The 17,491-nt window shown below is 39.1% G+C and overlaps 1 protein-coding gene across 3 annotated transcripts in view; it reads right to left on the bottom strand.

Annotated features, from left to right (window-relative positions):
* Positions 1 to 8,192: 8,192 nt before the first annotated feature.
* The window catches only part of zte38 (zebrafish testis-expressed 38), a 34,317-nt gene continuing 25,018 nt past the window's right edge, over positions 8,193 to 17,491 (bottom strand). For 2 of the 3 annotated variants that reach the window (XM_048539084.1, XM_048539085.1), the window contains exons 10-15: positions 14,341 to 14,576; positions 14,022 to 14,055; positions 11,834 to 11,895; positions 10,440 to 10,511; positions 9,513 to 9,629; positions 8,193 to 8,448 (exon numbers count right to left, since the gene is read on the bottom strand). In XM_048539084.1, coding sequence (XP_048395041.1) covers positions 8,389 to 8,448; positions 9,513 to 9,629; positions 10,440 to 10,511; positions 11,834 to 11,895; positions 14,022 to 14,055; positions 14,341 to 14,576 — 581 coding nt within the window. In that variant the 3' untranslated portion in view covers positions 8,193 to 8,388. The remainder of the gene's footprint in view (positions 8,449 to 9,512; positions 9,630 to 10,439; positions 10,512 to 11,833; positions 11,896 to 14,021; positions 14,056 to 14,340; positions 14,577 to 17,491) is intronic. The other variant, XM_059647972.1, reaches the window with a different exon arrangement.

The following is a 17,491-nucleotide window of genomic DNA, read 5'->3' on the forward strand; positions in this document are numbered from 1 at the left end:
TAATTATCCTGATTTTTCTAATTTCTCAAACTCAGTCCCTTAATCCCAGGAAACATCTTTGTTATTGTCGATAAATTTTGCCCAAGACTAATATATCCTTCCTAAAGTCATCCAAAACCAAACACTAAGTTTTACTGAGGTTTAACAAATGGTTTACATAAAATTAGCACTGTTGTCGACATGCGTTTTAAAAAATTTTATCATACTAGGGTGTGTTTCTTTTCTCTTTTCCATCATCAATGCTGGTGTCTCATCCATCATTTACTCCTGTCCCAAAGATATGTAAATACAGAGCACCTAGCTACCCAACAATAAAATTAAATAGCAATGACCCACATATAACAAAACCCAGAATCAGGTTGAATGGATTTCAGAAGCTGCTGACATTTACATACACAATTAGATCATATGATGTAAGAGCTGAAGTTAGCCATTTGGCTCATTGACTCTGCTTCACTATTCAGTTGGTTATAAAGCAGAAGCGACCTGAGCAGATCACCTGCCTGACCTTTCAGCCAGGGATGGTGCAAAATGTTTCAATCAAAAGAAAGAAAGGGCAAAGTATAACACATAAATAAAAGAAATTACATATCAGTTTGTATACTGGTAAGCAGTCTTCTGCATAAGAATCACATTTGTATCTATCATATTCCAATCAACTTCATGTAGGTTTGAAAGCACAAAGTATATAAAAAATAATAAACTTAAAAGAATCCTGTTTAAAAAAGTAATCACAAGCTGAAGCAACCTGAAATAATAGGAAGTTTTATGGTAATTCAATTTGTTAATTCAATTTCTATATACATGAAGTTATGTACGTCAGCATTTATCAATGAATATTTGGTACTGACAGAAGTTTATTTACTCAAGAAATTAAGCCATTATTTCAAAGCATCCTGGAACTATCAAATCGAAAAGTTGCCCTATATTGTTTCACTTGAGATTTCACATCACAATAGACTTCTGGGCAACCAGCCATATATTAATTTCATGTATACAACTCCTGTCATCTAATTTAAAAAACTTAAGGCAGATAATACACCATAGAATGAATTTACCTTTAAATTAGGAATTTCTTACTGTTAAATCAAGATGCATTCAGTGATTATTTTTACATTTTCTTACATTTTCACTGACTTTTCTTGTGCTATAGTGTCAGAGGGAGCAGAAATTTCAATGCCTCATCCAAGACCATACTCTTCATGTGTGAGCCTGATTGAAAAGTGAATGTTAATAGCAAGAGCAGTAGACAGCTGAGTAAAAGCCAAGGTTCCATTTAACATGTTTTCTGGCAGTCAGGAGGTGAAACCCTGGCTGACATTTTCACTCATCGCACAAAAGTGCTGAGATAAAGTACGATACAACATGAGATTGATCAACACGGTGCTGCCTAAACTGGGAGCTTCTAATCAGAATTTTACAGTGTATTTGTTCACTGCACTTCTCAAATTGACAATTTATATTCTTGTAACATATAAAACCTTCATTATGTCCTCAATATCAACTATTAACTGCTTATAATAATATAACAATCGTGTTTATGATTTGAAGAGTTATCTCCATCAATGATAGCATCTGAATGTCAGGATATTACTGTTTCCAAAGAAAAGTCAGTGAAATAACATCTTCTTATAAAATTTACCTATATTTGCAATAATTAATTTGAGTTTGCCATTTTGTATAGTGCCTGATTTACAGTTGATCCATTCAAAACTGTGTTAAATTTCTTCTTCCCGTTTTTCCTTAATCACATTCCATCTAATGAAATTACATCAACATAATAATCATAAGATCAATAGTCCTATTTGTATAGCAAAGGATATTGAAATTCTCACTGAAATCCGATATTTAAATATAAACTTGGTTTCAGCAACTTTTGCACCCAAGTCAATAGGCACAGCACGTCCTGTCGGGCCTTGCACCTCCCTAGAGCCATGAATGTATTACTCTTGAGGAACTGCTTTAAAATTTAGCTCCTAACATGATATAATGGCTTTGCAGGAACCACCTGCCAACTCTTTCATGTGTTACTGCTCCAAATATGGACCATGCCAACTAGTTCTGCCACTCACAGCAACAGAAGTCTGTCAATTATTAAACATGCAGAAGTTCATCTAAAGGTTCTTATTCTTTGTTTTTAACTTAAGAATTCATTTCATGTAGCAAGAATGAGATTGACATAATTGCTCCTCTCGGCTGGATGTCTCTGCTTATAACCAACAAAAAATACAGTAAGGAATCGTGTGTAATTCTAATTTTCTAGTTAATACAAACTATTTACTTCACTTTATTTTCCTAAATATTAATAATCTGAGTTTACAGTGGGGTAGTAGTACTGTAAAGGATAGAAACAGTTAAGAGTTCCTTGAGTATGCTTGGGTGAATTTTCAACAGTACTATGTTTCCAGTCCAACATGAAAGAAGGCATTAATGATTTTGCACCTTGGGGATTAGGTAGGCCAAGTTGCTCAAATTTCAGAAGGGCAACATTCAGGATTCAGTGATCGTGATATTATAAGGTTTACACTGATCACAGAAAAACACACAGAGCAATCCAGCGTAAGTTTAATTAAGCAGATGGAAAACCAACTTCAACTGGTTAAAAACAGTCCCGGACTCCAGATAAAGATTAGCAAAACTGTAAATGAACAATGAGCTGACTTTAAATATGACATTGTTCAAGTACAGTCATGGAATATTCTTTTGAGAGGAAAGGCTGGGCAAATAAATCTAGAGTTCCCTGAATAATGAAACGGATAGGGGTTAAGAATAAGCAAGGAAGAAGTTGTGCTTATGACTAATGTCATGTGGATAATACAATTGAGAACCAGGCTAAATATAGAAGATTAAAATTGAAAATGTATAAGAAAATACTAGGAATAAAGATAAGGGAATACAAAGGTCTTCTGTCAGGCATATAAATGAAAGGGAGGAATGGAACAAATTAGAAACAAGAAGGGGATTTATACAGAGAGGGCATTATTAAGGTATTAAATAGAATGTTACTGGGGCTGTTTGTACTTAGAAGTTCTGAAAGCACAAGGACTAAATTAAATGCATCCAAAGATGCTGAAGAAAACGAAGGTGGAATTTGTGGATGTAAGTTTTCAATCTCCTTAGATTTAGAGGTGGTGCTGGACAACTGGAGAAGTATAAATATTACATTTTTGTTCAACCAAGTATAAAAGTTAAACTTAGCAAATACAGACCAATTATTACCTAGTTGAAGAAACTTTGAAAAACAATCTACTAAATTGTTCCACTTTCAGTTCATGTTTTGTCAAGTAAGATGCATGGTACCCAGTCCATGCTGACATTGTGTCTTCGCTCATGTCACTTTCCATTCTTCACCTCAATAATTTCGTAATAGTACTCTTCAGCACCCTTCTTATGCACTTACTTGGCATGAGAGGCAGGTTTGCTCACCATTGCAGGGAACTGAGGCGTTTAAATTGACTCCCAAAGGAGGCAATGCCACCAGTTGCTGGAAGAAGGTTAGATTCACAAGTACTCCACAAGGTTGAGAGCCACAATTTTTTTGTGATTGTGATTTTGTGAAAGAAGAGATAGGATTTATGATCACTTGGAAAGGCACAGTTTGATTCATGATAGTCAGCAATCATTTGTGACGGGTAGATCATGCCTCACAAACCTTATCGAATTCTTTCAAGAGGGGACCAAACACAAGGATGAAGGTAGAGCAGTGGATGCGGTATACATGGATTTAAGTAAGGTGTTTGATAAGATTCCCCATGGTAAGCTCATGCAGAAGGTAAGGAGGCATGGGTTAGTGGGAATTGTGGCAGATTGAATTCAGAATTGGCTGACCCTTAGAAGACAAAAGGGTGGTAGTGGACGGAAAGTATTCAACATGGTGCTCGGTTACGAGTGGTGTACCACAAGGATCTGTTCTGGGTCCTCTTCTATTTGTGATTTTTGTAAATGATTTGGATGAAGGAGTGGAAGGGTGGATTAGTAAGTTTGTAGATGATACGAAGGTGGGTTGCATTGTGGACAGTGCGGAGGGCTGTTCTTGGTTACAAAGGGACATTGATAGGATGCAGAGCTGGGCTGCGAAGTGACAGATGGAGTTTAGATGGAGAAAAGTGTGAGGTGATTCATTTTGGAAGGAAAAACTTGAAAGCAGAATACAGGGTTTATGAAAAGATTCTTGGCAGCTTGGAGGAGCAGAGGGATCTTGGGGGTTCATGCCCACAGTTCCGTGAAAGCTGCCACCCAGGTGGATAGAGTTGTTAAGAAGGTGTATGGTGTGTTAGCTTTCATTAATAGAGGGACTGAGTTCAAGAGCCGTGAAGTTATGCTCCAGCTATACCAAAGCCTGGTTCAGCCGCATCTGGAGTATTGTGTCCAGTTCTGGTCACCTCATTACAGGAAAGATGTGGAAGCGTTGGAAAAGATGCAAAGTAAATTTATCAGGATGTTGCCTGGATTGGAGGGAAGGTCTTACGAAGAAAGGTTGAGAGCTAGGGCTTTTCTCTTTAGAATGACAAAAGATGAGAGGTGACTTAATAGAGGTGTACAAAATGATCAGATGTAGAGATAGAGTGGACAGCCAGAGACTTTTTCCTTGGGTGGAGATAGCTATTACGAGGGGGCATAGTTTTAAAGTGAGTGGAGGTAGATATAGGGCAGACGTCAGAGATAGGTTCTTTATTCAGTGAGTGGTTGGGATGTGGAATGCATTGCCAGAGTGGGGAGTGGAGTCGGCCTCATTAGGGCATTTAAGCGGTTATTAGATAGGCATATGGATGATAGTATAACTTAAGGGTGGAGGTTAGATGGACCTTAGAATTAGGGTAACAGTTCGGCACACCATCGTGGGCCGAAGGACCTGTACAGTGCTGAACTGTTTTATGTTCTTTCTCTTTGCTTTTTTACTCACAGGGATACCAATCATTTTAATTCTGTCACTGCAACTCATCTTGCCAAGCTCATGGACTATAACTTTCACTGTTGCATGCATCATGTCCACTCAAAAGCTTTCACCTACCTCATCCTCCCAAACTACTAATCCTTCCTGCTCTCTTACTCACTAGGACACCTCATAATCTCTCCTACTCCTGCACCACCACTAACTTCTGTCCTACCCACTTCCATCATACTCAATACCTTCACATTTCTCACTGTTTGAAAAATTGTCCCAACTATGTACATCTCCAAAGGACACTGACTGACCTACCTATAATCCTCAGATTAATTGTATTTGACCTGCAGAATTTACCATGGCCAGTCTTTGGAATGTAAGGTAATGAATGCCTGGATTCTGTTAAGATCAAATTCCTAACTGACCATGGCCAGTTTCCTGGACTAGAATTTGACATGTCCTTTGACTGTGGCAGCAGTCCTTGATGCCACAAAGGACTGATCCCCTTTAACTTGCACACATTGCCATTTGCTTGAAGCACATGCAGGATGTTTGCCATGCAAGCTACTGGCACAGGCTGCAGGTATAATGTTGATATAGTCCAGTGCTGCACAGAAACACGTTCATCGCTCCCCACTGTGTCAAGCTGTTTACCTCTCACTCTGATAAATAGCACAGTAGCTCAAGGGTTAGCACTGCTGCTTTGCAGTCCCAGGGACCAGGGTTCGATTTCAATCTTGGAGCGTCTGTCTGTGTGCAGTGTGCACATTCTCCGTATCCATGTGAGGTTTTTGTTGGCTGCTCCGGTTTCCTCCAACAGTCGAAAGATGTGCACGTTAGTTGAATTGGCCATGGTAAAATTGCCCAGTAGTGTCTAGGGATTTGCAGGCTATGTGGGTTAGCATGATGACCATGAGGTTATGGAAATAGGTTAGAAGGGTTCTGAATCTTGGGGGAAGCTCTTTGGACAGTTGGGGCATCTGTGATTGACTGAATGGCCTGTTTCCACACTGTGGGGATTCTATGACTGCATGAAAACCACTGCAAGCCAGAGGTTGGAAGGAAAGAGAGCACTAAGAAAACAAGTAAACTTGTCTGCTGTGTGGACGCAATGTGACCTGGCAAAGTTGGAGGTGTCCTTACACTCCAAAGTGTTAAAGGGCTGAAGTAATGTATGAGTTGGTCCAGGGGAATACATGATGATGTGGTGAAGCTGATGGTTTGATACTCCAACTTGCGTGAATGCTGATTGGAGGAGGATGGTGGCCATGAAGTTTGCTGGGATATTATGGTGAAGTCATTGCTTGATGACAGTTGGGCAGCGCAATTATCATGCTGCAACCACCTGCTATCCTCTCTGACTCATATGTTGAGAATTTGGGAAGGAAAGAACAGAAATTAGCTATAAATAAGGTGAACTGGGCTAATAATGAGTTGCAAATGCATAGAAACAGGGTATTTGCTGCTCAGTAATTAGGTTGCATAGTTGCCATTTAATTATAGGGTGAAAATTTGGATTTTTTTCTCCAAGTCGAAATTCTGACATTCTCATTTGCTGTATTTTTCCAACTTCCTTGCCATTGCCCTCACTGATTGAAAGAGGAGCAAATTACCACCAATAATTCAATAGAATTTTATAGAATCCCTACAGTGTGGAAACAGGTCCTTCGGCCCATCAAGTCTACACCAAACCTCAGAGCATGCCACCTAGACCCGTCCCCCTATAACCCACCTAATCTACACATCCCTGAACACTATGGGCAATTTAGCATGGCCAATCCACCTACCCTGCACATCTTTGGACTGTGGGAGGAAACCAGAGCACCCGGATGAAACCCATGCAGGCACAGGGAGAAAATGCAAACTCCACACAGTAACCAGAGGCTGGAATCAAACCCGAGTCCCTGGCACTGTGAGGCAGCAGTGCTAACCACTGTGCCACCCAAAGTCAACATGAAGTCACTTGAGAAAAGTGGTTTAATTTAAAAAGCCAGCAGAGTCTTGTTAAGGGCACATTTTAACTAATTTGCTTCAGTTTTGATGAGTTAACAGAGGGTGATGAGGGTAATGCTTTAATGTGATGCACAGAAACTTTCAAAATAAGCATTACCCTCATCACCCTCTGTTACCTCATCAAAACTGAAGCAATTTAGTTAAAATGTGCCCTTAACAAGACCGTGCTGGCTTTTTCGATTAGCAAAGATAGGGTTCATGGAATAGAAAAGACAGTAGCAACATGGATATGAAAATGGCTGTGTGACAGGAAACAAGCTAATAGTGAACGATGGTTTTTTAATGAGGGAAACCCGTTCCCATTGTTGGCAGGATTGAGAACCAGGAGATGAAAATTTAAGGTAATTGGCAAAAGAAATGAGACATTGGAAAAATACTCTTTCACGCAGTAAGTGGGTAGAATCTGGAATGCACTACCAGACAGTGTGATGGAACAGACTCAGTTGAGGCTTTCATGAGGGAATTGGATTATTTTCCAAAAAGGAACATTTGCAGGGTTACAGGGAAGGCAGAGAAGTGGAACTAGGCCAGTTGCTCCGATAGAGGACCAGCGCAAATGTAAGAAGCTGAATGGCCTCCATCTGAGCTGTAACCATTCTATGACATTGCATCAAAAATGATGTGATTTGGCAGTTTGGTGTTCAAAGACATGTAGTCTTGACAGAACAGATAGTGAAAAACTGGAGGGGTGGAACCAGCCAAATTGCATTGGCTGTCATCGGGCATAGATATGATGGGTACTGCGTCTATCAATAAAATTTATTTGCAAACTAATCAGCACCCTTTTCTCAATTTTGTATTCTTGCGTTTGTCCTGATAAGTTCAAAATGAAAAGTTTGAACAGTACGTCTCCTTTTTCAGCAAAATTCAAGTACTGTATGACAAAGTAACTACTTGAACTCAAATGTAATCGTTTAAATTACTGCCCAACCTCAGACCAAGTCCAAAGATGTGCAGGTTAGGTGGATTGGCCATACTATATTCTCCTCAGCGTCCACAGATGTGCAGGCTAGGTGAATTAGCCATGGGAAATGTTGAGTTACAGGGATAGGGTAGGGGGCCGGATCTGGGTGGAATGCTCTTCAGAGGGTCAGTGTGGACTCGATGAACCAAATAGCCCACTTCCACACTGTAAAGATTCTATGATTCTAAACTGACACACATATATTATCACTAATTGTTCCTAATTCCCAAATGCTAATGCTGGAAAATTTCTAACTTGGAATGATCTATCACAAGAAATTACTCTTGTAAAGTTTAAGAAATGTGACAAAACTCTACATGACTACAATGTTTTATTTCCTTTGAATTAACCCAAATATATTTTATACAGATATAACCAAAGTAGGAACAACAATGACTAATTAAATTTCTGGGTGAATATATATTTTGTTGACATGTAGTGCAATATATTAAAAATCTAACTAAATTAATGGTTAAGTAATGCTGTCACAAATTATGAATTATGCCCAATATTGTCAGATCATGTTTCAATTTTTCCTCCTTCGCTTTGTAATCTTCTCTTGAAGCATAGCAGATTCACATGTTGCCTGTCAAGAAATGGACAGCATGAGAACTCTAGCTGTGAGTTTTTTTGTAATATCACCATATATAGTAGAAAAGCATTTGTGAAAGTAAAGAACATTTTTTCTGCCACAACATGGACCATTAATGTAAGTAAATAGCAAAATATACTGGATGCAAATTTATTTTTAGATACAAGAACAATGAATTCTGGTAGACAGGAACAGAGATCAAGGCTGGGCCCAATTTTATTGAAAATGGAAAGGAAAATGAGGGAATTATGTTATGTTCCATATTTCCCTCCATTTGCCAATTTTGATGTACATTCAGGTATACACAACTGTTCATCCCTATTAGAGAGTGTCATTAATGACATTGGGGACAATTTCTATGCTGCCATATTTCACAGAGCAGTACTGAAATTAACCTAATACAAAGAAGAGATAATCACTTTTCATAATTATCCAGGTTCTTTAAAAAATTGAGTGTAGTTCTAAACACCAACCGGAGTCAGGTGCATCAGGTATGCTGTAAATGGAACAGGAGATACTGTCAGGTGCCAATAGCGAATGCTACACATTTCCAAAATAACTGTGGGTGGAGGTGAGGAATAAGAGAAACCTGCCAGTGGTCCAAATGAATAGTAGGCAGAGTGGAAAGATAAGATATAAAGTAATATATTATTTGCAACCTCTTTACCCAAAGATCTCTAACTTCTTCTGTGTTATGAACTCCTCACCTCTGTCTTGAACACAACTAATCCTGACAGCGGTTGGATCTCGTAGTACACTATGGAGCTTTACTCAAGTGCAGCACCAGTCCAAATCCAGAAAACTTGTTGCTGTGCCACTGACATATCCAAATCAAGCCTGTGGTCACTTGGCAGCTGTGCAGCATAAGAGCTATAAAACTGCAAGGAAACCCAGGGGTAACCATTTAAAGGCAGAAAACTGCTTCCGCCATATACCATTTCTGCACAGTATGCACATGTAAACTGTAAAGAATGAGTGCTCATCTAAATATGTACAAATTTGTCTACTAAAGCAAACTGAACAAACAGAACAATTGATAAAACGATTTTTTTACTCACCTGATGAAGTTCAGAGATAGTTTTTTTAGCCCGAACAGCTTTTACGGTCTGTGTTATGCTCAACTTTTGAGGTTCCTCATGTCCTATGCCATTATCCTGTGAGTCATCTTTCTGCATCTAACAGTGAAAGCCCAGCAAAATAATTACATATACACTAAGAATTCAGTTTGGTACGAACCATTAGCCAATACAACTCTCAAATACAGACATAAGTATTACAGGGTTAAATATTTAAGTCTTTTTTCATAAGTAGTACAATGGTTTTGACATTGTCTTAAATAATTTTGTTATTCTCACAACAATAACCCAAAGAGCAAATTGGAGTTATTAAAGACGGTTACATTGAGGATTAACTTTTTTAATGCACAATACAAGTCATGCAAGTTATATTCATAAGTCACATGTTGTCAAAGTCAACATGCATCAATTTGGAGGAGAAATTCCTCAACAGGATGGCTTGTGTTGGTGTTGCTATATCCCAGCAGGTTAAACTGTCAAGAATTGACCGAAGATATTAATTGCCTGCTCAGCAGCAAGCTTGTCCACGCTGGAAGATTGACCAGTTGGGGAAAAGCTAAGTCCTATTGGCTACCCACCACCATAGGCTGGTTGCTTCTACAGTGATGACTCCACCTCCTGCAAGATTGCTCACAGCTGTGAACATTATCTGGTAGCAGCGGATATGACTAGCTATGATCCAGCACTGCTCCCTTTTCTGCCTCCATGCAACCGTGAAAATTCCCAATGCATCCCAGATTTGTGGGAAGAAACAAATATCAAAGTCCCTTCATTGTGAAAACACTTTTCCTTGGCTGGACTATTAATAACTTCTCTGTTCTTCAGGTTGGACCACAATTCCTGGAAATACTGACAATTAAAGGTGCGAAAGGGGAAAATATCTCAAATAAGATATTGCAGAATACTGACCAGCACTTTTCTAAGTTTTAATCTTTTGCCTGAAACATCCAACTCTGCTGCCTTGGCAACCAATTGCTTGATCTGAAATGAAAGAGTATTCATAAAACAAGCACAAAGTTTATACTGCAGTATACACTTTGCTCTTAATCGTGAAACATCAGCTTTGCTGTTTCACCTTGTGTGCAGCTGTCCAGAATATTTTCACAAGTTTGCCAGCAAAGATTATAAACTACTCTGGCCTTTGGTCCAGGGCAATGCCCTCTACAGGATATTTATGGTATCTATAAGAAAAGCAAGCAACTGCAAGGCTCATCAACTAATCATATTGAAAAATCCACACTGAAACATGCAGATCACAATCCTGGAAATGAAAAATATGAACTAAAAGCTTATTTACATAATTGTATACAAAATTAAATAAACTTTGACACACAGTTGGGACTAAGATGGAACAGTAAAAGAGAAAGAAAGCAGTCAACAAACAAAATTTGAATTTCTATTTTTGTAGTAAACTACAACATTAACTTTTTTTGGCAAGTATAAGACCTTACAGCAATGACTATCATATTGGGCACTGTTTTAAAAAAGAATCATGTCCAGAATCACTTTCTACAAACGGCATCATATGAAGAGATTTCTCTCCCAGAACCACCCTAACTTTTCAGCTGGGTTTAGTAATAGGTTAAATGTAAAATAGACCAAATTTATGTAATTATAGCAATAACAGCAAAAATCTATTGCTGAGGACTGCATTAGTGCATATTTTCAAAGTTTAGGGTCTGTCTGACAGCTACATCAGAATTGCTAAGATTAACTGCACATGTCAACACTAGAAGTAACCATCAGACTCATTTTTCTCACTTCAACATCATTATTTGGGCCACTGTAATGTAACAATTTAAAATTTAAAAATGTGAAACAAGTTGTAACCAAGAACACCATAATATTACAATATGTTGAGATAAAACAGACAAAATGCTCTGTTGAAATTGTGCTTTTCACGCAAACTTTCTTTGCGCTATCACCAAGGTACAAAGTGTTGTGATCTGATGTTATTACACACCTCTGGAGCAGGTGTGACTTGAGGGTGTGTTTTCCAGTCCAGGGTTAGAGACATTACCAGTGTGCCACAAGAGGACCCGAACCTGTGTAACTAATTTACATGTTTCTTGTTGTTTGAAATTTGGTAGCGATGGGGAAAATTTCCATTACTACGTTACAGCAGTTGATCCAGACAATAAGGAAGCATTCTAATACTGTGTACTGACCATTTTTATTTTAATGATGACACACGCTTACATTACATTTTATATAGTATACATAAATGAAAATTCTTTCAATTTGGCCTTGTGACATCCAAAGTATTTATCTGAATTTCTTCACAAATGACAAAACAGCAATACCTCTTTCTCTGACTCACTGAATGACTGCTCATCAGTCACACTCCTCTGAAGTTCAGAATGGGCTGCCAAAATATGAAAAATTGTCAAAGGTTACATATTTTCCTACTAATTATGGTATAAATGAAATACTACCCCAGATATTAACATTATTGTTTACAATGATGCAGAACAATGTTGCATAGCTATCCTGTAATGGTTGAGACAACTCAGTTACACTCAGTATATATAAAGTGACAATTTTTATCACTATCCATAATCACTGTAGGTATCAATCACAATTTTATTCATAGAACTTACCTTGTTTGGATGCTCTGGCAAAAAAAATTATCCAGTCTTTTTTCTTCTTTTACTGAAAATTACGTACTTGTACTTATTTGATCTTTGCCATATATCACCCATATAAATATATGTTCCAATATATACAAAACTGAAAAATGTGCTTTTAATATTTCTTGAATTTCACACTTCTAGCAGAATGTGTCTGTTGGCTAAGATTTAATGTAGATCAAGTGCGTAGCACACATTTCAGGCTTTGAGAAGGTCTAGTGCTATCACTTCATGTATTTGTAAACACAGTCAAAGTAGAATAGAGATGGCAACTCAGCCAGTCAGGCAGTATCTATGGAGAGAGAAACAGTTCATGTTTTAATCTGAGATGACTCTTCAGAACGCCAGATGCTGCCAGACCTGCTCAGTTTTTCCTGCATTTTCTGTTTTTATTTGCGGCATCTTGCTTATGTAGAGATGACACTTATCTGCACATTTATATTTTTGATCTGTAAAGAAATAAATGGACTGAATGCTTGTTTTTCATTCCTATTTCTTATTTTGGAAATTATGTGTCTCTGGTGATAGATTAGTTTAGATTAGATTCCCTACAGTGTGGAAACAGGCCCTTCGGCCCAACAAGTCCACACCGCCCCTTGAAGCATCCCACCCAGACCCATCCCCCTATAACCCACATACCCCTGAACACTACGGGCAATTTAGCATAGCCAATCCACCTACCCTGCACATCTTTGGACTGTGGGAGCACCCAGAGGAAACCCATGCAGACACAGGGAGAATGTGCAAACTCCGCACAGACAGTTACCCGTGGCTGGAATCGAACCCGGGTCCCTGGTGCTGTGAGGCTGCAGCGCTAACCACTGAGCCACCGTGCCAATGTGATGCAAAGGTATCGTTCATCGCTGACCAAAAGGAACAGCAAACTTGGTACTGGTTCTGGAGAAACAACAGCTTCAGAGATTGTTGGAAGATCTGCACATTGTGCTCAGATTTTCAACTGTCAGTTTGAAGAGTCTGGACTAAGCAGTGGACAGGAAGAGACACATCATACTATTGCCAGAGAGAGCGAGGAAACTCTTTAGGCAATGTCTGCAAAACTGGCAGGAACTGACCTTTGAGGGATCAATGCCAGGAACTTATTTTCAAGGAAACAATTGCAATGCCACAATAAATATTTAATTGTCAAGATTTGAATACTATTCTCTTACTCTCTGCTCACATCTACATCTTCAATGTCACTACTCATTTATTAGTTTAATGTAAAGTTGATCATGTTTGCATTTCTCAGCCCTATGGGCTTACTAGTTGTGCACAACTCCAGGCAGGAGTTAGCAGTGGAGAACTCCAAGTTCACCTGCAAACCACTTCATCAAAAGAAAGCATGCTGACCATTAGAGGAAGAGGGAGAATCATGGCCAATTTGACTCAAAATGCTAGAGGCCACTTATATGCACTGTGCTTAACAAATTGAAGTACCATAATAAAAATATTAAGTAATGTCCCTTTTGAGAAATTTGATGACACCTCTTGAAGAAGGGAAGCACAGCCTTCCTGATAAGTACCAACACTAAATTTGGCAAACTTATTTAAATATATTAATTTGATATTTTAACAATTTTGGGATGTACCCTGAATACCTAAGGAGCCAATCATTTTGATGAGATACTTGCAGCTCCAAATTAAGGTGTACACTGTGCTTGCAGTATTAACACTTATTTTATATCCAAGCAACAGATTCAGCACCAATAAATTTTTATGCCATCTTCATTAATTCATGCTAGCATTCTGTTTCTTTTTACACTGGATAACCAACCTTCTTAAATTTTCTATAGTTCAGGAAATTGAATGTTGCACCGACCTAGTGCTTATAGTTTCCTTTAACCTGTTAGAATGATCATACCTGTAATATTTTGGTAGAATGGAGAATTTATGTCCTGGATCAAAAGAAACAACAGTTGAGACACCGATTGCAACATGTCAAAACATGATAAACAATGAAGCATGCTTGTGGAATTTAGAACACTACTCCTGCAGGTCACTAGTTGTTCTGGGTGTCTCACCATAAATATTTCAAGTCTGTTCTGCTCTGATCTAAAAACAAGATCAATTTTTATGAGAAATCCATTCTTGTTATATTAGTTTCTGGTAGAACCTCACTGTGGTACAGACTGGAACATTCCAAAATAAGTTAAAAGTAACTAGTTAGTATTGGCACTCACATTCAGCATGGACTTGACTTCCTCCATTCCTTGTATGGAAGTTTTGGTTTCCTCATTTAGCATATTCTCCTTCTCCAGTTGTTCCATTGTCTCTTTCTCTGTGGTGACCCTTACTTTCATCATATGGAATGGAGTCGGCACATCACCAACTTTAAAATGGACTGGGGTTCCCTCGAACCACACAGCATCACACTCACCTTGTTTAAATCCTGGCGGCTGGTATTCAGGAGGTGTCACTGCCAAGCAGAAAGTAAATGAAGATATTTTTTCAAACAATATTTATGCAATGAACATTTTAAATGAAGATTAAAATACAAGGCATATTTCGTAAATTCTAACATTTGCCTTCTGGCTGGATATCCTAAATGCAGATGTACATATTGCTATTTAAATTGTCACTAAATTTTAGCATGTGAAAAATTTAGAAAGGAGAAATGGAGGACAAATTACCTGACTCAAAGGATTGTGAATGTTTGGAATTCTCTATTCCAGAGGGTCGGGGGTGTTCCACTTCTGAATACAAAATATTTATGGTTTATCAAGGATTTAAGGGATATAGGGAATAGGTAATCAAACGTAGTTGAGGCTCGAGATCAGCTATGATCATATTGAATGGTGGAAGAGGCTCGAAAGGACCACATGGTGTACTGCTTTTTTTATTTCTCGTGCTCAAACAGCTTCACTTACCAGCAACTCATATTCCGCCTGGGAACCCTGCAGCCTAATGGTATCAATGTGGACTTCACCAGTTTCAAAATCTCCCCTTCCCCCACCGCATCCCTAAACCAGCCCAGTTCGTCCCCTCCCCCCACTGCACCACACAACCAGCCCAGCTCTTCCCCTCCACCCACTGCATCCCAAAACCAGTCCAACCTGTCTCTGCCTCCTTAACCTGTTCTTCCTCTCACCCATCCCTTCCTCCCACCCCAAGCCACACCCCCATCTACCTACTAACCTCATCCCACCTCCTTGACCTGTCCGTCTTCCCTGGACTGACCTATCCCCTCCCTACCTATACTCTCTCCACCTATCTTCTTTTCTCTCCATCTTCGGTCCGCCTCCCCCTCTCTCCCTATTTATTCCAGAACCCTCACCCCATCCCCCTATCTGATGAAGGGTCTAGGCCCGAAACGTCAGCTTTTGTGCTCCTGAGATGCTGCTTGGCCTGCTGTGTTCATCCAGCCTCACATTTTATTATCTTGGATTCTCCAGCATCTGCAGTTCCCATTATCCCTCACTTACCAGCTTACCTCTCTTTCTCTCTCATAGTGCTTGGGTGTAGGCAACATCTGAAAACACCCCAGAAACATCATTTCTTTATTTATGCCTCTTTGATCTTCTGTCAGCCTGCTAGTCTTTAAGCGCCCTTCTTTTAAAGGAATCTCTCATTCTGTGGGAAGCACGACATCATATTGTAGTAATCTCAGTGACACAATCAAAGCTATAAAATTGCTTGATCACCTTTGTTGCCGTGGTAGGACACCTAGGGGAGGATCACTATAGCTGAAAGTCCTGAGTCTTTAGTAAAATGGAGGCATTAAATTGAATAGGCATTGTCACGATCCTGGATGAGACCACTACTTATGTTACAATCCATGACTAGACTGTTTATGCTACATTATAGCTAGTAACTTGGAATACTTTGTAGTTAAAGTAGACAAAACTTGGGATATCAGTGCTTAAGAGATTAAGCCACAAAAATCCATTGTTTTTTAAGGAACAACAGAAGTTTTCTTGTCAAAGTTGAAACAATGTAACATGTATTATATACACACATATATATGCAGACATACCTTAAACTACAAACATCCAGGATTAAAAAGGAGGTAAATATGGGTGACATATAAACGATGATCAAATACCCAAACCACATCAAATAGCAGGTTCCACAGATTTCTCAGCAACATCACAGAAGGTTTTTACCTATACTGTCAGTAACAATCATTAAGATTTTGTTTACAAGGCATCCTAATTCTTTAGAAGACCCAGCTTCAGAATTCATTAAACGGTGCTTCGTTAGACTTCCTCAACAACTGCTCACAACGAGTTTAATCTCCCCGTGAGACTGTTGTTCATTGGATTCCCAAGACTGCAGTCCAACAATATTCATCAGCACAATTTCAGTTTTATTGCAGATAGCTGGCTTCATTTAAGTTGGATTCCCCAGAAATCAGTATACTCATCTTTCCCAGTTGTACTAAGATACTGCTTGTGGGCTTTCTACATGCTTACTCTCAGTGGCACTGAACTACCACTGGTTCCCAGGATCCAAACAGAGCTAATGATTTCCCACCATGTTTTCAGCTCCCTGGACTACTCCTGAATCCTAACTGCATGGTGATATTAAAATGGCTCCTGGGACTTCTTCCTAATTCTTGAACTATGTTGCACCATGAAGACTCAGCTGTCTTATCAACAGCAGTTAATCCTAGCACTTTTAATACGTGGAGCTTACTTCTCTGCACTATGTTATCTGACTCATTAACACATCACATGTTTTCATGCTGCCAGCACCCTGCAGGTGTACAACTCTGGGGATGGGTTCATCCTGTTTAATCTCTGCAATGGCTGTGAAGTACTGCTGAGCAAAGAATCTCAGTAAACACCAGGCAGAGCGCAAATAGTTTCTCCTCCTCATGCATACAGCAGAACTTCCAGAGCATGCCAAGAATTGTTGTTCTCAGCCTTTGCGTGAAAATGGCAAATTTAGGTTTCCTAATATATTCCACATTGGGAAAATAAATATTCACCGAAGTGACAATTTTGAAATTACAATTTCTCAATGTATATAAAATAAACAAGTAAATAGTGAGGGTTGTAGCTGAACTGGCTTGACTAGGGGTGTGCCAAGTTCTGGAATACAAGTCTTCAGTCCTATTGCTGCAACGTTCTCAGGGCTCTTTGCTTTTGCAATATTCAATGCCTTCAGCAGTTTCTTGATATCATGAGGAGTGATTGGCTGAAGACTGGTATTGGCAATGGACACGACCTACAGAAGAGGCAGAGGCAAAGATGGATCCTCTTATCACTTCTGGCTGAAGATTAAGGCTTTTGCAACATGTTCTGCACTGACATGCTGGCTCCTGCGTCATTGACAGGGTGGGATATTTATGGAGCCTCCTTCTCCAGAGAGTTATTTAACTGTCCACCA

This window comes from Stegostoma tigrinum, chromosome 8 (assembly GCF_030684315.1).
Source record: "Stegostoma tigrinum isolate sSteTig4 chromosome 8, sSteTig4.hap1, whole genome shotgun sequence".
NCBI lineage: Eukaryota > Metazoa > Chordata > Chondrichthyes > Orectolobiformes > Stegostomatidae > Stegostoma > Stegostoma tigrinum.